The following is a 26,418-nucleotide window of genomic DNA, read 5'->3' as shown; positions in this document are numbered from 1 at the left end:
TCCTGAAACATGGGACTTTCAGTGCTAAGATCAGGAGAGTCCCAACTGGTCCCTGACACCACACCAGCTGTTCTTCTCTACTTCTGTGATATGGTGATTAGACTGATGGTTCCCAGGAATGCCACACACTCATTACATCCTCATTTCAGCTCAGCCTTTCACAAAGTTTGTCTTGACAACCCTGCAGATGAGATGCAGAAATGCAGGCTGCGAGATAGTGTATTTGGGTGGTTTGTAGCTAGCTGAGCGGCCACACCAGACATGTTGATTAATGGACCCATGTCAGGCTGGTGGGAAGGCTGCAGTGGTGAGCTGCAGAACTGTCTCCTGGCCCAGTTCTGCTCTGTGACCTATCTGAGCCATGTATGAGGACACAGAAGGCAGGACTGAATTTGCCAGTGCACTAGGGAGGGAAAACTAATACCCTCAACAAATTGGGTTAGGTTTTGAAATCATTTCAATAGAAAGAAATGATAGGCCCTAAGCTTAAAATTTTAAGCAGAAGTAAGTTTCCTTCATTCCTCCTTCCCTCCCTCCCTCCCTCCCTTCCTCTCTCCCTCTCTCTTTCTTTTTTTTTCTTTCTCCTCTCTCCCTCCCTCCCTCCCTCCCTCCCTTCCTCCCTTCCTTCCTTCCTTCCTTCTCCTTCTTCTCCTCCCTCCCTCCCTTCTTCCCTCTTTCCCTTTCTCTTCTTTTCTTTTTTCTTTGACAGAGTCTCACTGTGTTGCCCCAGGCTGGAGTGCAGTGGCACAATCTTGCCTCACTGCAATCTCCACCTCCTGGATTCAAGCGATTCTCCTGCCTCAGCCTCCTGAGTAGCTGGGACCACAGGCACCCATCACCATGCCTGGCTCATTTTTTTTTTTTTGTATTTTTAGTAGAGATGGGGTTTCACTATCTTGGCCAGGCTGGTCTTGAACTCCTGGACCCAGGTGATCCACCCGCCTTGGCCTCCCAAAATGCTGGAATTACAGGCATGAGCCACTGCACCTGGTGGTATTATTTCTATTTAGGATTAAAAGAAAAGCAATCTGAAATGTACAGAAGACACCAGGCTTAATAGCTGTTTTGTTTTAAAGCCAGTATGTTTATTTGCCCACATGTTTGGTCTAGTGTTGAAGCTAACGCTTCAGATGTCACCTGTTAGGCTGTGTTAATGGACATATAGAGCCAGAGGAGGGCAGGGGATGGTCCCACTGTCCTTCCTCCTGCTCGAAACACACCAGGGCCACATGTCCAGCTCTGTACCAGCGGAGAGGCTGCTTATGTTCAGCTGCTCCATTTCTGGCTATTCCAGGACACAGCAACCCACAGAGCACCTTGTCCTCCCTCTCTCCAACTGGGGAGTGTCCCTGCAGTGTTCTCTCTCTTTACAGAAGAGATGTCATGAGGTGCTTTCCTTTCCCCACCTCACCTAACTTTTCTGGTGCAGACAAACAGTTCAGGACCTGGGGATTCAGGGGAGACACAGATTAATCGCTCATAACTGACACTTTCTTCTGAGAAGAAAGCATTCACATTCAAGGACGTGAGCAGCTGTGAGCCCCACAGCAGCTGAGATGCCACAGGCATCAAGTACAGGCACAGGGAGCCTGGGAACCAGAGCTGCATCCTCTGGGTTGGATGATTTCTGCCTTTCCCCAGGGGCTCACAGCTTCCAATCATCCTGTAACTGAGGAGTCTGGTGGAAATGGGGGTAGCAAAGAGATCAGAGCAGGCAAGTGTTCCTCCGGGGCTGGGAACACTCCCTCTTTCTACCTTCCAACTGCAGGCACATGTGTATGTCTTTTGAGCCTGAGGGATCTAAAGCCTTGGGACCTCTGTATCTGCAGGTGCTCCTGTTTTGCTAGCTCAGTAAGTTCTGTGGTGGCAGTGGAGGTGGTGACAGGGTACAACAGGGCTCCACAGGCTCTTACAGGGGTCAGGAGCTTATTTAAGGGAACACCTTGATTCTCCACGTCTCAGGCAGCACTGTGGATCTTCTGGGAGGAAAGGAGAGGTGTTTCTTTCTTTTTTGTTTATGGAGACAGAACCTCCCAAGTAGCTGGGGTTACAGGTGCCCCTCACCATGCCCAGCTAATTTTTGTTTTTTTTTTTCCAACTCTCTACTGGAGCCATAAGCCACAACACTGTCTATTAAAAAGCCAAGGCCTGGAGCAGAAGGAGTGAAAAATCCCAGCCACGGCAAGCCTGCGCCCAGTGGTTCTCAAAGTGTTGTCCCCAGTCTAGCAGCATCGGTGTCACCTGAAAACTTGTTAGACATCCGGGTTCTCAGTCACCACCCAGCTCTAGTAGATGGGAAACTCTGGGGGCGGGACCAGCCATCTGTGTTTAGCAAGCCCCACAGGTGACTCTGATGTAGCCTTGAGTGAGGACCTGGGCCGAAAGGAAGAAGGCTCCTACCGTGGCTATTTGCTGATGGTCCTCGCAGAGCCTGCTCTCTTTGAGCTTCCTGAGGGAGGGATACTACCCTCTGGTTTAGGTGAGTGCTCCAGGTCCATGGGGCCTGGTGCTCTGTCGCTGGTCTGGCTTCTGCCCATGTATACATTTGCAGTCTTGATGGTGGCTCAGGATCTGCTTCCACCAAGTGTGCCAAATGTGCTGTGTCGCACAGGGGGATCCTCGGGGCTTGCGCATTGCTGTCAGTCTCGGGAAACCCATTCCTTTCCCAGCCCAGCTCAGAAACGGAGAGCAGTGGCCCAGTGGCAACTGGCTCTGGCACGGCCCCCTTGATGGGACCACAGTGCCCCTCTGTCCTTGGCTCTAATGGCTTCCCAACAGATGTTCCTCTTCACATGGAGTCCTAAGCTAAGAACTCAATCAGTTTCAAAAGAAAAACAAAAAACAAAACAAAACAACAACAAAAAAAAACTACAAAAGCAAACCACGCTCATTGCAAATTATACCGAAATGGAACAGAAAGATAAAATGCAGTCACTTCCTTATCCCATGGCCCTCCCCTCCCTAAATCCTCTATCACCCCACGCCCCGCTCCTGCCCCGGCGAGCCAAAGTTCTTGCTGTCTTGATGATTTGCAATTCTCTGCATGACTCTGCCTCTTGGGTTTGTTTAATTAGAAATAGGCTGGGAAGTGCTTCCTATGCTGTGGCATGTTAATTGCTTATCAGAGAAGGAGAAGGGGTGACAGCATTTGGTGATGGGAATTTCCGCTCTCTCCATCTTGGGGTATGTCTCGATGGTCCTCTCCCACCCCTCTGCCTGCCTCCTGCGCTCTGCCTCCTTCCCTTCCTCAATCTGGTCATTGTCATAGTAGCCACGGAGACTCTTGGGGGCCAGGAGCAGGCCCAGGAGCTAGAATTCAAACTGAAAAGGAAAAACTGTCCTCTCCTTCACCCTGTCCCTTTTCTTGTCCCTCTTCTCATATCCCAGGTGGCCCCCCATGCCCATCACCCTCCAGGCTCCGAGGAGATTCCAGAGCAGAGCTCCTTGACTACACTCAATACTCAGAGGATTATTTTCCTTTCATTCCTTTCCCCCGTATTATTGTTATTATTTATTTTTATTTTTTACAAAACAGGAGAAAAGAGTGAATCGGGTGGGGGGAGGTGACACATTTCTCCACAAAGGTACAAAATTGCCTATAGAAAGTCAGCTGCAGAAGGCCAAGCCCGGGCTGCTGAGATGAGGCGTTCCTTGGCGTCCCTCTCCCAAATGTCCTTCGGATCTGGCTAGGGTCACTCCCATGTTGAGGGCTGCCCCCCGAGGTGAGACGGAGAGGCCTCCTTCAGCCCTTGCCCAGGAAGCACAAGAGCAAGCGACTGAGACTGTACAGAGAAAGAGAAGAGGAAGGGGTGCAGCCCGGGGACACAGGCAGGGGACAGCCAAGCCAGGCCCAGGAGCCTCTGGGCAGGGAGGAAATGGGGAGGTGGGAGGCTCTAGCCAGAGTCCCTCCTGTTCCTTGGAGATGTTCCTCAGAATGGCAGCAGAGGTGGCCCTGGAAGGCAAGGGCAACTTTTTGGAGGCCACAGAAGCACCCCCAGGGCCACAAAGCCCCATCTGTCTTGGCCCAGCTGCCAGACCTCAAACACGTGGGTCCATGTCCCCTTCCTGGCAGGGCATCTGGCCCAGCCTGCTTCCCTTTTGGTAAAAAGTAGTCCTAGTGATTTCCTTACTGCTGAGAACAGGCCGAGCTTCAAGAATTTTGAGACAATGGTGGCGACAGTGTCTCCCCTACTAAGGATCTGGACAGCTTCCTCCCTGGATTCCAGGGCAGGACGAGGGGAGCAGACACAACCCGGACAGAAGGGGCACTCCAGCCCCAGAAAGCCCAGGCTGGAGGGAGAGGCCGCCACACACCCACCCCCTGCCTGGGTTGGCCTGTGCCAAGGTGGGCCGCTAGCCCAGCTGCCAGGAGGAGGACAGCGAGAGCCAGGATGGCGATGAGCCCAGGTCGGTCCCCTAAGGCTCTGTGGCAAGAAGTGGCCTCTTTGGTCCTGGCCCATACACAAGCCAACTGGGTGTGGGCATCAGCAAAGGCCACTTGCAGGCAGGCCCAGTACTCCGTGGCCTGAAGGAGGCGGGTAATATTGTAGCTGTGGGTGCCCCGAGGCAGGCGGGCCAGAGCCGTGGCCCCCTGACCCCGGAGGGAGGAGGCAGTAGACCAGGTGAGGTTGGTGGACACTGTGTTGGGTGGGGGGACCCAAGATAGCAGGATGTGATAGGGGTGGGTCTCCTGCACCCGGAGCTCCAGCCCCCGTCCTTCGTCCCTGCCTGGCTGGAGGAGAGCACGGCCCACAACCACACTAACCGTCTTAGTGTCAGCCCCCACCAGGTTCTGGGCCACACAGGTGTACAGCCCTGCCTCTTCCGCCGTCACCCTCCGCAGCTCCAGGGTCCCCTCGGGGTATACCCGGTACCTCCTGCCTGCATGGGCAGGTGTCAGTCGAAGCCCCGCTGGAGTGACCCAGTAGATCTCGGGTTCGGGTTCGGCCAGTGCCCGGCAATGCAACACCATGCTCTCTCCACTGGCCACCTGGAGGCTGGGGGGGAAGCTGCGGGGGGAGATGAGGGGCAAACAGTGGTCCGTCATCTCCCGGAAGGGCACCTCGCGGACTGGGCGGCGCTGGAGGTCCGGAGGCTCCGCGCACAGGGTGGACTGCGGCTCGATGAAGCGGACACGGGTGCCCGTGGCATTGGCCCAGCGGATGACACAGTCACAGCGGATGGGGTTGCCGTGGAGACCTACCTCCTGCAGGTTGGGCAGGGACTCCACCGTCTGCTGGTGCAAGGCACTGAGAGCATTGTTGTTGAGCATGAGGGTCTCCATCTGGGGCAGGTGGTGGAAGGCGCGGGGGTGGATGAAGGACAGCCGTGGGTTGTTGGTGATGTCCAGCTTGGTCAGCTCGGGGAGGTTCACCAGGGCGAACTTGTCGATGGAGACCAGCTCCTCCATGTTGTTCAGCCCCAGCTCCTTGAGGTGCAGCATGTTGGCAAAGTCCCCTGGCCCGACCCGCTGGAGCGGGTTCTTGTTCAGGTCTAGGAACTTGAGCCCGGGCACCTGTTCCAGTGCCCGCTTGGGCACTCGAGCCAGCTGGTTGTCGTAGAAGGAGAGGCTCTCCAGGCTCTGCAGCCCCTCCAGGGCATAGTCGGAGATCTCCCGCAGGCTCATGCCTGCTAGCACCAGGCTGCGCAGGTTGGCCAGGGGCCGGAAGTTCATATCCAGGATGGCATCTACCTTGTTGCCGCCAATCATGAGTATCTCCAAGTTGGGCAGCATTTCGAACCAGCGGCTGTCAATGGCCCTCAGCAGGTTGGAATTGAGGTGCAGCCGTAGCAAGTTGCTGAGGCCCGCAAAGGCCCTGGGGGCGATGCGGTACAGCTGGTTGTGGTTGAGATACAGTTCCTGTAGGCTGGCCAGCCCTGCAAAGCTGTGGTCCTCCAGCCGGGTCAGCTGGTTTTCCTCCAGGTGCAGGCTCAGCAGCTGGGGCAGGGCGTGGAAATCACAGTCTCGGGCATCTGAAAAGCTGTTCTGGGACAGGTCCAGCTCTGTGAGGTTGGCCAGGTAGCCCAGCTCACTCTGGTCCACACGGGCAATGCTGTTGCTCTGCAGGAGCAGGGTCTGCGTGCCCACGGGGAGCGCAGGGGGCACTGCCGTCAGGAATAGGTCATTGCAGTCCACAGTGGTGGCCTCGCGGTAGGATGAGCGGGGGGTATACCAGGGCCGGATCTGGCAGGCACACTGCGGCGGGCAGGGCACACGCCAGGGTACCACGGGCACAGCGGCAGTGGCACCAGCCACCCAAGCTAGCAAGAGGGGGGCCACGAGGAGCCTCATGGTGGAGCTGCAGGGCAGGGGACCATTCACAGGGAGAGTCCGGAGTCCTGCTCTTTGTGTTTTGCAGGGTGAGGGTCAGCAACCCTGCCAGGGCCCGAGGAACCACCCTCCCAGGGCAGTCATTCTACACCAGGCATCACTTCTCGCCCTCCTGGATACAGCTCCTCCTCCTTGTCCACGGGGGCGGGGCCTGCTCACTCATTGCCAGGCCCCATCAGGGGCAGCCCTGGAAGAAGAGGATGCAGAGTTAAGGAGGTTGCAGAGAAACAGTATCTACCCCTACTCCTGTGTAGGCTTGTTTGTTTGAGACAGAGTCTCACTCTGTCGCCCAGGCTGGAGTGCAATGGCGTGATCTCAGCATCCTCCACCTCCCGGGTTCAAGCAATTCTCCTGCTTCAGCCTCCTGAGTAGCTGTGATTACAGGTATGTGCCACCACCCCCAGCTAATTTTTGTATTTTTAGTAGAGATGGGATTTCTCCATGTTGGCCAGGCTGGTCTCAAAGTCCTGACCTCAAGGGATCTGCCCACCTTGGCCTCCCAAAGTGCTGGGATTACAGGCGTGAGCCACTGTGCCCGGCCCCTCCCATGTTTCTGACTCAACAAGCCAAAGGAGCTGCACAGGTCAAGGCCAGGCCTTCCTTAAGGCTTTAGTGTCGGTTTCTAAGATCTGCTCACAGTGTCTGTGAGTCTTCAGTGAAGGAGAGGAAGGTGTGTGTGTGTGTGTGTGTGTGTGTGTGTGTATGTGTGTGTGTGTGTGTGTATGTGTGTGTGTATGTGTGTATGTATATGTGTGTATGTGTGTGTATATGTGTGTGTATATGTGTGTGTATGTGTGTGTGTATATGTGTGTATGTATATGTGTGTATGTGTGTGTGTATATGTGTGTGTATGTGTGTGTGTATGTGTGTGTATGTGTGTGTGTATGTATGTGTGTATATGTGTGTATGTATATGTGTGTGTGTGTGTGTGTATATGTGTGTGTATATGTGTGTGTATGTGTGTGTGTATATGTGTGTGTGTATGTGTGTGTGTGTATATATGTGTGTGTGTATGTGTGTATGTATATGTGTGTGTGTGTGTGTGTGTGTGTGTGTGTGTTTTGGGAGGGAAGGAGAGTGGATGGGCTGAAATTATTGTCATCTTCAGAGTCCTTCAGAGCCTAGAGAGATGTGAGGTAGGTTCTCTAACTTTTCTTACCTCTTTCCTCCCAACCTGCTTGGCTCACTGGGTAAATGAAAGATAAAATAAGTTTCTGGACCTTCCTCTGGCAGTGTACGTGGGAGGCGGGTGAGGGTTGGTGGAATAAGTACAGCTTCTAAAATCTGGGATGGACTCCCCAGGACTCTAGAGGTGAAAGGCGGCAGGTCTGGTCCACATACAGGCAGGCTGGGGAAGCGGGTGTTCTGCTGCCTAGGTGCTTCTGGGTGGGGGTATTGCTTTGGTGTTTGCCAACTTCCCCATCATGGAGGCAGGAGTTCTTCTCCTTTCCCAACAGCCTGGCAGAGTTGCCCAGGATGAGGTAGTGGAGTTAAGAAGCCTGGGTCTGACCTCCTCAGCTGTGCAGGTAACACCTTCTATGACCTGGCTCGGCCCCTTCACCTGGCTTCTCTCGTCACCACCCCACTTACCCGTTCCACACAAACCTTTTGGGTTGAAGTTACTGTGACATGCCACCCCTTCTAATATCTCCTCCTCGTCGTCTTCCAGAAAACTCCTACTTGTTCTTCAATGCTCAGCTTTAAGTTCAGTCACCTCCTGCAGAAGAAATCTTCTCTGAAACCGCCCGCCTGGCTGACGAAGGGGCTGGCTTTATGCTCTTACAGGATTCGCACTTCCACCGTCACAGTTCTGACAACACCGTGGGAAAACGCCTCCAACTAGAGACCTGTCTTGCCTCATGCCTGTAGTACAGGATGGGTGCCCAGTGAGTGTCAATCGTATGACTCAGCCTCTGTGACTCCAGAGCCCCTTTCCCCAGGAGCCTGGACATCACTCCTGCAATCGAGAATGCAAGCCACGGCTGTTTCCTCCATCCGGTGTGAGGACCCTACCCAGTTTCTCTCTCAGATCCCAGGGCCGTGGGGGCAAGTCCAGTCTTGGCGCGGAACCAAAGACGGAAATGAAAAGGGGCCAGACCATGTCCCCTTCTTGAGTCTGGTCTGACTCCTGAGTGGAAGTCTGATTCCAGGTAGGCTTTTAGCTACAAGTGTCAAAGAAATGCACAAACACTGAGCAAACTCTTCAAAGACTCTGAATGTCTTATTCTACATAACCCTCATAACAGATATGTGAGATAAGCACTAGTACCACCAGTTTGCAGATTCAGAGACTGAGGTCCTGAAGAGGTTAAAGAACTTGGCTCAAGTCACATAGCTGGTGAGCAGCAAGATATGGGAATGAACCCAAGTCCAGGGGCTGTGTGCCGTCCGCACTTCACATCTCTGCTCCCAGGTCTGTCTGGCCCAAGCCTACCCTGGGCCCCTGGAGGGTCTGGGATATACTGACTGCCACAGCAGCAGACCACATGCCCGTTCTTGTCCCCTGGGGTGATGACTCCTTACCAGGCAGCCGCAGAAAGCTTGGAGCCATGTCTCCTGCAGCCATCCTGGCAGCTCCCTCTGAGTGGGCCAGAGGGGCTCTTCGCCTACCTCCCCCTGCTTCCGGGATGCTAGGCCTTGGGAGGGGAGCAGTTGGAGGCAGGGTACCTTTCCCTGAGCAGGAACACAGCAAGCCTATTTACATTTGACTACTTCCCACTTTTCTCTGCAGCTATTTCTGAAGGTGGGAAAAACAACCGTGACTTAAAAGACACAGAGGTTTTGTGTAGGGGCGTGTGTGCACTGACACGTAAAAACTCAGGGTAAACAAACACACGTGCACACATGCACGCACGCCTGCATACATGTGCAAGGGGAACTCAGCCACCCAAGCCAGTGCTTGGGGGGTCAGGAAGCGGGGAGGGAATTTTGCGGTGTTCTATGTGGGTGGAAAGGAAGTAGGGAACAAGCTGAGTCCCCGAGAGGTCCCCGTGGAACTGGATCCCTGGCCAGTAGTCCCGCCACATTTGCAGACCAGAGACCCCTGACTCCCACCTAGACCTGCTGTGAGAGAGCAGACCCACCAGCAAACAGATCAGGACCCAAATCTCGGCCCTGCCACTCACTACCCGGGCATGCTAGGCAAAGCTGCTTGACCTCTCTGAGCAGCAATTTCCTTCTGTATTACGTGATATTGCCATTGGAATTAAACGAGTGTGTTGCACACAGAAAGAACTGGATGTTAACTCCCTCCCAGCGCAAGTCGTCTCTCAGGGTTAAGAGGTGCTCCAGCTCTAGGACTTCCTCGGAGACAGCAGAAGTTGGTTTCTAGGACTCGATAAGTTAGCAAGTGCCATGCTAGCTGGGGAGGCAGGTTCAAAAACAAAAAAACTATTAGGAGAGCCCGAGACATTTCACAAGTGGAGAGAAGGTGAGGGCTGGAGGAGGTGGAGAGGGGTCTTCAGCTGGGCCCCAGCATCTCCCTGACCTTCAGATCCTATCTGAGTCCAGGTTCCCTTCTCCATCAACACCTAAGCTCTGTGTCAGTGCTCAACTGTGCTGAGGGGATCAAAGAACCATTTAGAACTTAATTGAAAACCTCCAGGCACTTACCTTTCCCCTCTGCCCCAGCCTGCTGCCCCCTCCTGCCCTCCCCTGATTGGGCTGGGTCGATGAGGCAGAGCTCATGGCTCCTGGGCCCAGAGCCCCGGGCTGGGTCTTAGGATCCAGAGAGGCAGTGACTTGATGACTCATGTTCACACTGTACCTCTGACCCCAAGGCTTGGCAAAGGCCCAGACAAGTCTACCCCCCTCACTGCTGAGCATGCAGCCCTTTCCAGGATGGAGCTCGGAGCTGCCCACTCACCTGCCATCACCATCTAAGGCTGCCTTGCACATGGCCTGCCCATGCAGGCTGATTAGCAGTTTCTACTGGGGAGCTGCAGAGAAAGCTAATCGTCTTTCATTCGTAATCTCCAGGGGTGATCAGGAGTTCAGACTGTCACGTGTATACTTTCCCCAACTGGATTTCAAGCTGCTTGAGGCAGGGGCCATGTCTTACATGCCTTTTGTGTTCCCAGAGAACCAAGTTTAGGACTGAGCCTGTAGCAGGTGCTTGTGAGTGGCTATAGTGAAATGTGTAGAGAACATGCATTGCATTTAATCCCCCCAACAACCCTGTGTGTGGGCAAAGAAGGGATTATTTAGTTCCATTTTGCCAGGGAAGCAACTGAGAGTCAGAAATGTTAAGTGATTCATCAGAGGTTGCACAGCTTCTATGGAGTGGGGTCAGGATTCAAACCCAGGGTCTTTGAAGAGTCACCAGCCCGGCCAACATGGATCAGTGCCTGTTGTACAGGAGCAGAGGTCAAGGCTGCCTCAGTTACAAATCCCGTCAGAGACAGCCCGGGTCCTCAGTGCCTCCACCCCACCTGCCACCTGCTGGGCCCCTCAGCTCCTGTTCCTTGACTCCTGCCTAGAACGACCCCCTTGGGGGACAGTGTGGGGAAGGACACTGTTTCAGTGTGAGTGTGGCTGGGCCTGGAACCACAGGGACAAACAGAGCCAGCCGCTGCACACAGACCTCAGCCTGCCTTCTGAATGGGGGCTGGGGGCTGCTTTTTGTGCAGTGACTGCCGGCCAGCGGTGGGGTTCAGGGACAGAAGGCAAAACGCCCCAGAGCCGTATTCCAAGAAGCTGGGTTGGTTGCTCATTCCAAGGGCAAGTTTTCCTCTTGGAAGGGCTGGTGCTGCAAACGCTGTCAGGCCTATGTCCTCCAGCCTGTTTCTCTGGATTTAGCAGAAACTGTGGAATTAATCCACTACACCCCTCGTTGAACTCAGACTTTTGGCAAAGCTCTAAAGGAAGAGCTTGGAGATGCTGTCGCTGCTTCCTCCCTTCCCTCCTTCTCCGGCCCCGGGCCCCCGCACAGCCCCGGTGCTCCTGCCTGGTATTAGTGAACACAGAGTCTCTCTTTCTCTTCTCCTCTCCTCCTCCCACCTCTCCCTGGCGGTTCCCTGCCCAGCCACACCCCGGGAGCCGAGAGTCCGGAGGGAGGGTGGCAGGCGGTGATCGATTGCCTGGCCTTGGCTGCTTCAGTGCTGGGACCCCCCTCTCCCTGCAAAGCTGCGGAGACAGATGGGCGGCGTAATTGAGTGTAGCATTGATAAACTCCAGCCTCCTCACCAGCAGATAAGCGCTGGGTGGGAGAGATGCTGAGGGCAAGGAAGGCCAGTCCTCCATCTGCATACCTGGCCTCCAGCTCCTCCTGGGAGGTGAGCCTGGCCCCTCACTCCCACCTCCTTTTTAATCACACACAACCAGAACCTCAGAGCTGAAGGAGACCTCAGCCTCAGCGTTTATCTGCTCTTCCAGAGTCTGAATTCCATGAATAACTCATGTGAAGGGGGAGTGCTGGAGCGTGAGCCTGGCTCTGCTGCTCGCTGTGTGACCTTGGGCAAAGTACTTAACCTTTCGAGCCTCAAATGCCCGAGCTGGGAAATGGGGATAATGCCTGCACTCCTTCTGGAATGGCAGTGAGGAGTATGTGATGTAAGGCGCCGGATGTGCCCGTTACTTCCCTCCGTTCCTCCCAGCACGGTGGCCTCTCTTTCCATCTTATAATGTATTGGGTTGGCACAAGAGTAAATGCGGTTTCGATCATTAAAAGTAGTGACGATCACAAGGTCAGGAGATCGAGACCATCCTGGCCAAAACCTCAATTACTTTGGTGCCAACCTAATACTTCTCATCTCTCAACTTTTGTAATAAACTTTTAAAAAATTGTTGTGGTATGTTGTATGTACGGGAGAGTACATGAAGGTGCCTGATCCCAACATGCATAGATACAGTACAACCACCACCCAAATCAAGACATACACATTCCCAGCACTCCAGAAGGTTCCTGTGTGCCCCCTCCCACTCAATATCCAGCCCCCACCTGGAGCTAGCCACTGTCCAGACTTCTATTGCCTCCAAGCAGTTTCCTTTTGAAAACCCAGAATTCCCCTTCCTTTTCCATGACGAGTTGAGACCGGGGTCTTTGGAATTAGGTTACTCTGGTGTTAAGGAACTTCCAATCCACCCCATTCCTCCTCCCACTTCAAACGGGGCTATAGCTTCTCAGAGTCTCATGTTTAACCAGTGATCTCCAGGAAGAAAGGCTGATTCTTCTCTCTGGTTTCAGAGTTCCCATATCTAAAAATTGCTCTAAGCCTTGGGGCCCAGCTCTGGCCAGCACCCTCGTGCCTGGGCCTGGGAGTGCCATGCTGCTTTGAGGGAGGATGATGCTGGTGACCTCCTGGCCCCCTGGCCCCTAGGCCTTCTCATCACAGCGTTCTGGGGCATAGGCAATAGGATGGATTGGGGTGGCCGGGGAGGAACCTGACCTGCACTTCTGACCGTCCGTCCCCTGGGCCATTGTACTGGGCACTCTCAGAAGCTCCTCCCATTCTGCTTGTCCTACACGGCACATCTCCCCCCACCCCCTGGCTGTGCTGCGCTCGTCCCACTGCTGTCAGCACCACCGTCCACCGAAGTCTGGAAATGCCCGCCCTCTTCATCTGCCCTCTCCCACCTCACACCCCCCAAAAAATGCTCACACCGCCTTCACTTCTCTTTTCACTTCTGGCCTTGTCGTGGACAATGGCCTCTTTTAGGCTCTACTGCTCACCTGAGAGAGCCTCACTTCCCCTCACTGCCTCTCATTCCCAGACACGCCGCACTCTGGCTATTTTTCCTTCCACACCTTGGGCCTCTCACTCTGCCTGCCATGCCCTTCCCCAACTTCAAGTATGCAACTCCTCTTCAGCAGTGAAAACCCATCCCAGGTGCCCTCTCGTCTGTGATGCTTTCCCTTAGAGAAGGCTGGTTCCTCCCACAGCTGCCCCGAGACTCTGAACAAACCACAGTGGCAACTTCCTTACTGTCAGGCCGTGAGTCTGTCTTCCCAACCAGGCAGACACTCTTTGAGGAAAGGATGGTTATGGAGTTTTGTGTCCCTAGAGCCTGGTACTGTGCATTTCCCTTGCAGGCCTGAGGGGTGTTCTGGTGTGAACTGCTAATCACAACCCATTAGTAGGTCATGAAAACTAATGTGGGCCATGATCTACGTTAAAAAAATGAATACACCATGGAATACTACGCAGCCATCAAAAACGATGAGTTCGTGTCCTTTGTAGGGACATGGATGAACCTGGAAACCATCATTCTCAGCAAACTGACACAAGAGCAGAAAATCAAACACCGCATGTTCTCACTCATAGACGGGTGTTGAACAATGAGAACACATGGACACAGGGAGGGGAGCACTACACACTGGGGTCTGTTGGGGGGAAATAGGGGAGGGACAGCGGGGGTGGGGAGTTGGGGAGAGATAGCATGGGGAGAAATGCCAGATTTAGGGAAGAAGGCAGCAAATCACACTGCCACAAGTGTATCTATGCAGCAATGTTGCATGTTCTTCACATGTACCCCAAAACCTAAAATGCAATTAAAGAAAAAAGAAGAAGAAGAAAAAAAAATGAATAGAGGCCGGCACGAGCCACGCCTGTAATCCCAGCACTCTGGGAGGCCGAGGTGGGTGGATCACAAGGTCAGGAGATCGAGACCATCCTGGCCAACATGGTGAAACCCTGTCTCTACAAAACAAAACAAAAAATCCCACAAAATTTAGCTGGGTGTGGTGGTGTGTGTCTGTAGTCCCTGCTACTTGGGAGGCTGAGGCAAGAGAATCGCTTGAACTCTGGAGGCAGAGGTTGCAGTGAGCCAAGATCGAACCATTGCACTCTGGCCTGGAGATAGAGCGAGACTCCGTCTCCAAAAAAAAAAAAAAAAAGGAATAGAGGCAAGGTGCGGTGGCTCACATCTGTAATCCCAGCACTTTGGGAGGCTGAGGCAGGTAGGTCACCTGAGGTCAGGAGTTCGAGACCAACCAGACCAACATGGAAAAACCCTGTCTCTACTAAAAATACAAAATTAGCCTGGTGTGGTGGTACATGCCTCGGGAAGCTGAGGCAAGAGAATTGCTTGAACCCGGGAGGCAGAGGTTGCAGTGAGCCGAGATCGTGCCATTGCACTTCAGCCTGGGCAACAAGAGCAAGACTCGTCTCAAAAAAAAAGAAAAAGAAGGCCGGGCGCGGTGGCTCACGCCTGTAATCCCAGCACTTTGGGAGGCCGAGGCGGGTGGATCACGAGGTCAAGAGATCGAGACCATCCCGGTCAACATGGTGAAACCCCGTCTTTACTAAAAATACAAAAAATTAGCTGGGCATGGTGGCGCGTGCCTGTAATCCCAGCTACTCAGGAGGCTGAGGCAGGAGAATTGCCTGAACCCAGGAGGTGGAGGTTGCGGTGAGCCGAGATCGCGCCATTGCACTCCAGCCTGGGTAACGAGCGAAACTCCGTCTCAGAAAAAAAAAAAAAAAAAGAAAAAAAAAAAAGAAAAAGAATACAAAATCGAAAATATCAGACTGCATTGTGTGCAGCCAGACTAAGCATTGTTTTGAGATGGTTTCACCCCCTACCCATTTTATATATACCCATTTGGGCACTGGGATATGATACAAGGCTTTTTTTTTTGGCCTTTGGCTGTAGCTATAAAAGCTTGAAAACCATTACTCTGAGAATCTCTCTTTTGGGAAAATGAGTCCCTTCAACTCTGGTTGACGCCACTGGGATGATAACCGGAAGCAAAGTCTCAGTGGAAAGAGGTGGCGTTCCTGAGTGTCTTCCACGTGCCAGCACTTCTATTGGCTAGCCTCTTGGTATTCCTCCTCCCATCCTTCTGTGAGGGAGGCACTTTTCAGACGAGAAACCTAAGCTTCGCGAAGCTAAGGGTCCGGACTGAATTCCCACAGCGAGCATGTGAAGGAGCCAGGATCTGAACCCCATTGCCAGCCCTTGCCAGTTCCATGATTCTGGTGCCAGCACTCACCTGACCTCCAGGGCTGTCATGGTGGGAAGAGACTGGAGGACATCTGCTGGGCAAAGGTGAGGCTTCTTTGTTCACACTTGCCCTTCCCTCCTCTCTGGAATGAGAGGGGTCAGGGTTCCAGGAAACCCCCCTTGCTGGGCCTGGGAGGGGAGGGACTGTCCCCAGGCAGGAATCTCTGTCTTCCCAGGTCTCCTGGCTGGCCCAAGCAGAGAGTGTTAGAGCTCTGCTGCCTGGAAGGGAGCCTGCCTCGTTATTTCTTAATTAGGAGTAGAGGGTGCCAGTAGGTAGCGCACAGAGTCCTTGCTGTCTGCTTGCACTGCACCAAAAAAGGCTGCAGGGGAGCAGAGCCAGCCGACCAGGGGCACGGAGGCAGCTCCGGGCTGCGCCTCACTGCTGTTCGCTGCCAGGCTTCTGCTGATCCTCAGGAAAGCCTTTTCTGACCCCCTGCACCCATTTCCTGGGTTCCCATGGTGCCCTAGTGTGCCTCCATCCTAAATTGGCTGGCTGGCTGTCTCCCCGACCAGACTGTGAGCTCCTCTAGGGCAGGAGCTGTGCTCCAAGTTGCTAGTGCTTCCAACAGTCTGGACACGGTGGCTGCTCAGAGACTATTGGGAGAAGAAAAGAAAGAGGGAGGGAGGGAAGAAAAGAAAGGCGAGGCAGGCAAAGCAAGTGGAGAGGGAGGGGGCTGGCTGTCTCAGAGCTCGGGTGGCTCCACTGCCTACCGGGTGGGCAGTGTCTGAGCTCAGACCCCCTGCCTCCTTCCTTCCTGACAGGAAGGAGACAAGCTTCACCCCTGAGCCTGCCTTCCCTGGGCGATACCCCGGCCATTCCAGGCATGGCCTCTTTAGCCCTTCCTTGGTCACTGGCTCCAGGTGAAGAGGGCACTTTTCTCGGACTCAGGTTCTTGCCTCTGGATTTGTCGTGCTCCTATGACAGCATTCATTCACCCTTCTGAAGCCCTCTCAGGCTCCCCCTCCGGAAAGCCCGCAGGTTCCACCGACCTCCCTGAGAGCGTAGGTGAGTGGTTGAACTGCAGGCTTTGGAGACAGTGCGGTCCCGGGGACCTGCACAGGCCGTCCTCAGCCTCTTCGCTGAGATTCTCATCGGCAAGATGGAGAGAGACCTGTCTCATAGCGAGGGGGAATCTGGAAAAGATGTCTAGAGAGAGTGCCTGGCGCTCATTAGAGTCTCTTTCCCTCTTTATCCACTTCCATTTGTTGGAGGCACATTTCCCTGGCTGGGCTTCAGGACCACCTTTGTACCAGGCCAGCCTCAGCCGGCTATCTGGGAGCTCAGTCTCTGAGGCAGGCAGCCTCTTCCTTGGCACCTTCCTAGTGCAGGCAACACTCCTTCCTAACGGAGCTGCCCTGTCCAATGTCAGCTATAGGCATTCCCTGGAGTCTTCGACCAGGGGCGTAGTTCTGTTCTTCAGGACAGCCCTAGGACTCACTTCATTTAAAGATCACTGGTGTTTGACACAACTCTCACCCAATAAACAACTCAGCTCCAGCTCCTCCTGGCTTAGGGGAGCAGCTCCTCTGCTTCCCCACATGCTCTCCAGAAGGGTCGAAAGCACCCCTCCCAGAAGCATTCTAAATGTCGCAGCTGTTGGCCTCCCATAGATGTTCCACCCTGGCCACAGTTGCGAGCCTCAGATGGGCAGCCAATCCCAGTGCTGACCCACGAGCTTTTCCACCTCTCCATATCAGGAGTCAGGTGGGGGCACTGAACAGACCCTGCAGCATTGTTCAAAGGCTCCTCCAGCAGCCTGGGCACCAGCACATCCCTTTAGCCACAGTGGATCCTGGGACAGACGCAAGGGCAGGGGGAAGGGGAGGGAAGACTCTAAGAGTGACACAAGCGATTGTCTCTCCTGTCCCATGACTCTGCACATGCAGGGATCTTGCCCACAAGTCCCCTTCCTCACCTGCATATCTGGGAAATGCCTTTCCATCTCTGAAGTCACAGTTTATATTGTACCCCTATGTGGTCTTCCCTGACGGCCAGGCTCCACCACCCACTCAAAATAATCAATCCCTTGCTCCTTCCTCCACCCTCAAGGATTCATATCCACAAAGAAAACGTCCTGCATATACACTGATACGGTTTGGCGTGTCTCCACCCAAATCTCTTCTTGAATGGTACTCCCATAATTTCCACGTGTTGTGGAAGGAACTCATGGGAGATAATTTGAATCCTGGGGGTGATTTCCCCCATACTGTTCTCATGGTAGTAAGTAATTCTCATGAGATCTGATGGTTTTATCAGGGGTTTCCACTTTTGCACCTTGCTCGTTTTCTCTTGCCACCTCCATGTAAAAAGTGCCTTTCACCTCCCGCCATGACTCTGAGGCCTCCCTAGCCATGTGGAACTGTAAGTCCAATTAAACCTCTTTTTCTTCCCAGTCTCGGGTATGTCTTTTTTTTTTTTTTTTTTTGAGATGGAGTTTCGCTCTTGTTACCCAGGCTGAAGTGCCATGGCACGATCTCGGCTCACTGCAACCTCCGCCTCCTGGGTTCAGGCAATTCTCCTGCCTCAGCCTCCTGAGTAGCTGGGATTACAGGCACGCGCCACCATGCCCAGCTAATTTTTTGTATTTTTAGTAGAGATGGGGTTTCACTATGTTGACCAGGATGGTCTCGATCTCTTGACCTCGTGATCCACCCGCCTCGGCCTCCCAAAGTGCTGGGATTACAGGCTCGAGCCACCACGCCCGGCCTCGGGTATGTCTTTATCAGCAGCGTAAAAACAGACTCATACATACACCATGGACTACTACACAGCCATCGAAAGAACAAGATGTAAAGAACGGAATCACGGCCTTTGCAGCGGTGTGGATAGAGCTGGAGGCCATCGTCCTAAGCAAATTCACACAGGAACAGAAAACCAAATATCACATGTTCTCATTTACAAATGGGAGTTAAGTACTGAGCACACATGGACATAAATATAGGAACGGCAGACACTGTAGATTGCTAGAGGGTGTGTGTGGGGTTGAAACACCTACGTATCAGGTCTATGCTCACTACCAGGGCGACAGGAGCCATGCTACAAACTCCAGCATCATGCAGTATTCCAGAGTAACAGATCTGCACATGGACCCAGTATATAAAAGTTGAAATAAAAAAAATCCACATCAAATCCGATGCTCACCTTCTCTCAGACTGCAGGCTGCTCAAGGGCGGGGACAGTGGCTTTAAGACCTGGATGACTAGCGGGAAGCACCACTGCTTTCAAGGTGAATGAGCCCTGAGGTAAGAAGGTTTGGCCTTCCTGCCCCCAGTGTCAGTGGTACTGAGGGAAGGACCTCAGGGCAGGGCTGGGTGGGGGTGGGCGAGGCCTGGTCAGAGGGCCTGGGCCCTGGTGGCCAAGGAGAAAGGGAGGCAGAGAATGGGGAGCAGCCCAGTTAAACACGGAGAAAGGCCAAGCCCCTTCTAACGGAAAAGGAAAAGGAAATCAGAATGAAAATTGATGAGGCGGAGAGAAAAGGAGACTCATTTCATCAGCAGGTTTGCCAGACGAAGCTCCAGATAAATCACGCCGAGGAAGGAGTCTCCCGGCGCTGCCTGCTCCCTCTGTCAGCTGTCTCAGGCAGCCGGGAGATAAATGGCTGCAGCTGAGGCCCAGCGGCGGGGTTTGTCTTTCCTCCCCCATAACTGCAAGACAATGGCCTGTCCCTCCTGGCCACCTCCTCCAGTGTCCTGGCCATTCCCTCCCCCAGGCCCTCTCCCTGGCCCCTCCCCAACCCCACAGGCCTCTCCCTGAGGAGTCCCTCTGTGTTCCCCCTTGCCAGGGCAGGCCGGTGGACAGTGTTTCTCAGAGGCTGCCTCCCCTCTCCCACTCCGCACCCACCTCCAAAGCCAGGTGGGGGAAGCAGTGCTGCGGGACGGAGCATGGGACAGGGCTGGCTGTACTCCTGGCCTGGGGACAGACTTTGGATGGTGTCTTCTTCCTGCCCGAGGCCTTGGGTTTCTCCTCTGCCAAATGAGGGGGCTGGGCTAGAGCAGTGGTTCTCATACTGTCGTCCCTGGACCGGTAATATCCGCATCACCTGGAAACTTGATAGAAATGCGGGTCCCGTGGCCCACCCCAGACCTGCAGAATCAGAAACCCTGAGGGCGGGCCCTAGTCACCTGTGTTTGCACAAGCCCTTCAGGTGGTTCTGATGCATGCTTAAGTTTGAAGATTGCCGGCTAGCTCATCTCTAACTTCCTCTCCAGATGAGATCAGAATTCTACACACCAAGGACAGTGACACCTGGAATGTTCAATCTAATATGTACACACACACACACACACACACACACGTATATGATATATATATATATGTATGTGTATGCATATATGATGATCTGCTTATACCCTGACAGATTAGGTTAGGTATTCAAGACCCCCCTCACTTTCTCTGTCCTGGCCACAAGGGAACTCTGCATCCTGTGAACATGAAACAGAGCCCTGACCTTCTCCCAGGCACTGTATGTACGTGAAGTTATGGGGAGGGCAGGTGGGAATTCACAGGTTAAAAAGAAAACTAAACCAGTCTACTAGAGGATGATAAAAGTTGTCACAGAGTGAGGGCAGCAGGGCACAGGTAGGGGAAAGAGCATCGATTCTACCTCGTATAGGAAGTTAGACAAACATTCAGGGGAATTTACTAAAAATCACTGTACACTGAAAATGGCTGAATTTGATGGTATGCAAATTGTACTTCAATAAAGCCGCTGAAAAATTCACATGAGAGTGTTGCCGGAATCCGTAGGCCAGTAGATGCCCAGATAGGAGACACTAGGAGGAAAGGTCCTGAGATTAAAACATATGAAGTGAATTCCAAGCAGTGAGCGGCTCCCCTTGGGTCCTGAGAGTGTGAGTGATATGATGAAGACGTAGGAGCAGCAAGCCAGAGGCGGAACAGTCTTGACGCAATACTCAGGCAGAGGCCAGCTGAAGGAAGTATATAAGGCAGGAGCCAGCTGGGCGCAGTGGCTCACACCTATAATCTCAGTGCTTTGGGAGGCCAAGAGAGGCTCATTAGAGTCCAGGAGTTTGAGACCAGCCTGGCCGACACAGTGAAACCCTGTCTTTACCAAAACCAAAACCAAAACAAAACCTATCTGGGTGTGGTGGTTCATACCTATAGTTCTAGCTACTTCGGAGGCTGAGGTGGGAGGATCACGTGAGGCCAGAAGTTCAAGGCTGCAGTGAGCTATGACTACACAACAGTACTACAGCCTGGACAACACAGCAAGACCCTGTCTCTAACGATAAAAATAAACCCAAACCCAAACCAGGAAAAGGGAGTAACTACAACAGCCATCAATAATGAAATCTGTTCAGACCAAATGCACCTTGCAATTAAAATTCTTTCATATTGGCTGGGTGCGGTGGCTCACACCTGCAATCCCTGCACTTTGGGAAGTCAAGGTGCAGGGTGGATAACTTGAGGTCAGGAGTTCGAGACCAGCCTGGCAACAAGGTGAAACCCTGACTCTATTAAAAATACAAAAATTAGCTGGGCGTGGTGGCATGCACTTATAATGCCAGCTTCTTGGGAGGCTGAGGCAGAACTGCTTGAACCCGGGGGTGGAGGTTGCAGTTAGCTGAGTTTGTGGCACTGCACTCCAGCCTGGGTGACAGAGTGAGACTCTGTCTCAAAAAAAAAAAAAAAAAAATCTTCCATATCCACAATCCTGTGTTGCTATGGTCTATATCCCAAAAAATTCATGTGTTGGAAACTTATTCCCCAATGCAACAGTGTTGGGAGGTGGGGCCTTTTGGGTGGTGTTTAGGTCATGAAGGAATAAATTACTGTTATAAAAGGGCTTGTCAGTGGGAATTTTTTTTTTTTTTTTTTTTTTTTTTTTGAGACGGAGTTTCGCTCTTGTTACCCAGGCTGGAGTGCAATGGCGCGATCTCGGCTCACCGCAACCTCCGCCTCCTGGGTTCAGGCAATTCTCCTGCCTCAGCCTCCTGAGTAGCTGGGATTACAGGCACGCACCACCATGCCCAGCTATTTTTTTTTGTATTTTTAGTAGAGACGGGGTTTCACCATGTTGACCAGGATGGTCTCGATCTCTTGACCTTGTGATCCACCCGCCTCGGCCTCCCAAAGTGCTGGGATTACAGGCTTGAGCCACTGCGCCCGGCCGGGAATTTTTTTTTTCTTTTTTTTTTTTTTTTGCCTGTCTACCTTCTGCCACGTGAAGATGCAACATTTTGAGGCAGAGAGCAGCCCTCACCAGATGCTGGCACCTTGTCTTGGATTTCCCAGCCTCCATAACCGTAAGAAACAAATTTCTGTTCTTTATAAATTACCCATTCTGGGGTATTCTGTTACAGCAGCACAAACGGACTGCGAAGTATGTGATTCTCGCAGTAGCCCTCTGAAGCTGTAGGGGCCATTATCCTCATTTTAGTGGAAAGGAGTTAAGTGACTTGTTCAAGATCACACCTAAACAAGTAAGGAGGCTGAAACTAGAAGATACAGTATGCTTCCAAGTCCAGTCTTTGTTTTTCCAGCTAGAGGGCAGAGATGGTAATGGTAACCATTGTCTGGACATTGATTATGAGCCAGGCCTTGGGCTAGGTGCCTGACGAAGAGTGATTGTGTTGAATGCTCACAATAACACCATAATGTGGAAATTACTAGCCCCACTTCCCAGACGTAAGAGGTAAGGTACCCTGCCCAGAACATTCAGCTGGTAAAGCCAGGACTCAAACTTGTTCCTGGCTGGCCCTAACACCTGTGCTCTAAACCCTGACCCCACATCACCCTCCTCCAGCCCCCGCTGCCCAGCTCTCCTCCTACTTCTACAAGGCTGGAATAGAATGAGATTTCCAGTTTACTTCTTATTCAAACTCTACTGGGCATGGGCCAACCCAAGAGAAAGAAACTGGCCCCTGGTCTAAGCTCAGCAGCCCTTCTTCAAGAGAAAGCCCTTTCCAATCTGGCAGAGGCTTTCTCTCCTCCACACCCATCCACGCCTTCCGAGCCCAGTGCACCCGCTGCAGGTCCAGCGGCTCTTAGGGCCCCCAAGACTGTGGAAGGAAATGCTTCCATCTGCGATCAATAACAGGCATAATTCAGTGACTGCAGCAAGTACAAAAGAGTGTAGGTTAAATCAATATTTAGAAGCTTGGAAATTAAACTAATTAAGAGCAAGCGTTGATGATTTTTACTATCTGGGAATAAAAAAGACAAAAAGCCCACCTATATTTCATGATTTTACTTTATTAGCTTGTAATAATCTGGGAAGAGCAGAAAATGAAAAGTGCTCTCAGCCAGCCCTACATCCTGCATTGCAGGGGAGGGGAGCACCTGGTCCTTGGGAATAGAAGACACAGAGGAGAGAATGAATGGGATGGAGGCAAATATGCAAACAGCATGTTGGAAAACGCCCTTGGCTTGGAGGTCAGGGACTGCTATGGGTTGAATTGTGTTCCTCAGAAAGATATACTGAAGTCCTAAGCCCCAGTACCTGTAAATATGACCTTATTTGGAAATAAGGGCTTTGCAGATGTAATCACCTGACGATGAAGTTATTATAGAAGGCCCTAATTCAATATGACTGGTAGCCTCATAAGAAAAAAAAAAAAGCCATGTGAAGACAGAGACACACAGGAAGGTGCCATGTGCTCTGTAGCTGTGAGCCAAGGAACGCCACCAACTGATGGCCACCACCAGAAAGCAGGAAGAGGCAAGGAAGAATCCCTCTCTGCAAGTTTCAGAGCGGGGGTGGCCCTGCCGACAACTTGATTTTGAACTTCCAGCCTCCAAATCTGTAAGCCAATACATTTATGTTGTTTTAAGCCATCCAGTAACATCGGCATCCTGAGTTCTAGTTCCCACTTTGCTACTTACTAACTCTGCAAGCTTGGGCAAGATGCTTCATCTCCATGAGCCTCAGTTTTCTCCACTGAAAAATGGGCATAAGACTAGTGCCATCTCTTTTTTAGAGATGTACAGATCAAATGAAAACATGACATGAAATATGCATGGTGAGCTGAGAAGTGCTATACAGATGTGACCTAGGCTCACTGCATAGTGAAAAAAATCTGGGAAGGGATTCAGATTCAGGAGTCATGGGTCAGATGGGCAGGAAGTTTCCTGCCAACTCACAGGACCATTCTAAAGATCTCACAGGTGTGAGTTCACTCTGCTTCCTTAGAGATATTTGCATAAAATATATTTTTATTGTTCTTATTGTTCTTAACAACGATCTTATTTTATTGTTCTTTTATTGTTCTTAACAATGATCTTATTTGCTGACCACTTAACCCTAGTTTTCTCATCTGTAAAATAAAAGCGTTGGACAATATTATTTTAAAGGTATTTTCCAGCATTACTCCCTGGGCTTATATATATTTACATATAAGTAAATATTAATATGTAAATATTTTAAATGTAATGTGTCTTGGCAGCCCCAACCTTGTTCTCATCCTTAACCCTCTCTCTGCAACCCAGTACAATTCAGAAAGGGTATCATCCCAGCCCTCAGAGTTCAGGATTACTCTGGGGCTTTGCTCACCTCTGCCCCCTGCTGCATGGATTAAGGGAGGGGAAACCCCAGCGGTTTTCCAGTCCTCCCTTGAGTGTACCAGGCACGAAGGGAACAGGAAACTGTGCAGGCAGCAAATAAAATCACTATCGATCACGAGACGGCTGGCATCCCAAGCCCGGCTGGCTCCCAGAACAGTTCATCTTAAATAAATGTTCCTAATGACCCACTCGTACTTAACACCGGAGCTGTCTTAAAGTGCAGTAGAAAGGGGCAGCTGAGCAAGGAGCTGCTGCTGCTCTGCTGAGCCTCTTCCTTGGCTCCAGGGGTAGAATGTTCTCAGGTGGCCTTAGAATTTTGGAAAGAGTTGCACCTTGCAACAGTGAGAACCCCAAATGGAAGGACCAACCTTCCTGCCGTGTAACGACCAACATTCTTCCCGGACGAGAATTACTGCAGGGAACGAGCATCTGTTGGCACATCGCCCTCACAGGGACAGGCCACAGCAGCAGCATCACCAAGACGACCATCTCATTATCACAATGCCATCATGAGATTTATCTCCACCATCACCACGGTCAGTCCACCTGCAGCCTGCCTTCTCTGTTAATGTCACCAGCCCATGTTTGCCTTATGAATCCCCTGCTCGCTGCCATGACCACACTCATTTAACACCTTCTGTGAGCATCATCATCTCCTCCATCCACTGTCACAATCCTGGTCATTATAGCTGCCCCGATCACCATCAGAACATGCATATGGCCTCATTGCTGTGATGTGTACAGAAACTGAAACAGACACGGCTTCTGTCATTGGGAAATACACGTTGGAAAATGAGACCCCCAACAATGCTAACATGAGAATAAGTGGATTCACATGCACACAGAAGGGCACACTAAAAGAAAGATGATCATGGACATAAAAATGACAATCATTTGCTTCCTGTTATCTCTGTTTTTCAACTCTGGCTGGGCCATAGAATTATATGGGGATCTTTTAAAATATACTAATGCTAGCCAGGCACAGTGGCTCATGCCTGTAATCCCAGCACTTTGGAAGGCCAAGGTGAAAGGATTGCTTGAGCCCAGGAGTTTGAGACCAGCCTGGGCAACATAGTGATCTGGAGGACTTAGGGTCATCTGCACAGAGCAGAGCTGGTTACGGGCAGTGGGCTACAAGGTGCATGCCTGTAGTCCTAGCTACTCAGGAGGCTGACAGGAGGATCCCTTGAGCCCATGAGGTCAAGGCTGAATTAAGCCATGATTGCACAACTGCACTTCAGCCTGGGAGACACAGGGAGACTCTGTCCTTTAGAAAAAATAAAATATATTGATGCCTACCTCCCACTCTAGACCAATTAAACCAATCTCAGGTGTTGGATCCACACATGGTATGAAAAAAACTTTCCGGAATTTCTCTGTAAATTTTATATCAAAAGAAAAATATTATAAGTAAAAATTAAACCCTGTAGTTGTTGATACTGAAAAATTTAAGGAAAAGTGTATGGATGGCTGTAATTTACTTTGAAATGCACCAAAAGTAAGATGGATTGATAGAGGAGTAGATAGATGGAGAGAGCTGGGTAAGGCAAATCTAAGGAAAGGTTAATGACAGAGTCTAGGTAGTAGGTAGATGGTTGCTCACTGTAAAATTCCCTCGACTTTGCTGTATGTTGGCATTTTTCATAATAAAATATTGGGGGGGGGGAATCCCCAACTGGTTTGAATGTGAAGTGAAGCTAGGACTGAGAACCATTACTTTTGAAGAAAAAAGTCTATAAAGCAAATGAGCTTCTCCTTCCTCTACCGTCCACATGTGAAAGAACATCCCTAGCTTCTCATCAAACCAATCAGATCTAGCCCAGTGCTTCCCAGCCCTTCTTGTCGGGGCACACACAGACGAGTGTATTTGTATCGTGCACCAGGGAAGAGGGTGGTGGCTGTTGGCAGCCAGAAGGAGTGGCTTGGGGAGACACTTGGTTGCCCCAGACCCTACAGGGCTGCCCTGAGTGCCAAGGGCTGTGGCTGGAGCCCACTGTCCACAGCCAGATCAGCTGACCAGCTCTGCTCTGTGTGGATGCCTCTGAGTCTCCCAGTTCTAAACTGCAGCTCAGCATCCTTAGCAAGGATTAAATCCTTTCCCAGACCAGACCAGAATCTGCCTATTGCAGCATGCGACATGTGTGTGTATGCACGCGTGTGCATGTGTGTGTCTGGGGGCAGTAGGTGAACGGGTGGTAGGGAGGACTGTGCAGGAAGGCCCCGACCCCTCGGCCTCATCTGTATGCTCCTCCACACCCCGCTCACCCTGTGGGGGAGTGCCATGGCAACACCGTGCTCTTTAAACACAGGAGTTTGTGCTGCCATTGCAAAGCAGCATTAGGCAATTTAATTAAGGAGCTGGCAGCAGACAAACTTTGTGAGTTAAAGGCATTTTATTAAATCCCATTGTATTATGCAGCTCAGTTCCCCCAGGAGCTGCGGAACTGGGGGAGAACAGACGAGAATGTGCTAGGGTTTTCTTTTCCTTTCCTTGCTTTTCTTCTGGTCTCCCTCCCGCTTCATAAAAGCATTCACTGAGCATAGGGGGACCCCAACAGTGATTGCCTGCTCACCCCTGTAACCTGCCCCCAGCATCAGGCCTTGGCATGAGGCCAGTAGG

The 26,418-nt window shown here is 51.9% G+C and overlaps 1 protein-coding gene across 1 annotated transcript in view; it reads right to left on the bottom strand.

The window, feature by feature from the left end:
• Positions 1-1,063: 1,063 nt before the first annotated feature.
• Positions 1,064-26,418, bottom strand: part of LRRN2 (leucine rich repeat neuronal 2) — a 75,323-nt gene continuing 49,968 nt past the window's right edge. Inside the window, exons 2-3 of the mRNA XM_039467062.2 lie at positions 7,937-8,194; positions 1,064-6,518 (exon numbers count right to left, since the gene is read on the bottom strand). Of these exons, the coding sequence (XP_039322996.1) occupies positions 4,151-6,292 (2,142 nt within the window). The 5' untranslated portion in view covers positions 6,293-6,518; positions 7,937-8,194 and the 3' untranslated portion in view covers positions 1,064-4,150. The remainder of the gene's footprint in view (positions 6,519-7,936; positions 8,195-26,418) is intronic.

Source organism: Saimiri boliviensis, chromosome 14 (assembly GCF_048565385.1).
Source record: "Saimiri boliviensis isolate mSaiBol1 chromosome 14, mSaiBol1.pri, whole genome shotgun sequence".
Lineage (NCBI taxonomy): Eukaryota > Metazoa > Chordata > Mammalia > Primates > Cebidae > Saimiri > Saimiri boliviensis.
Note: the sequence above shows the minus strand (reverse complement) of the source record. Positions and strands in the feature narration are given on the sequence as shown.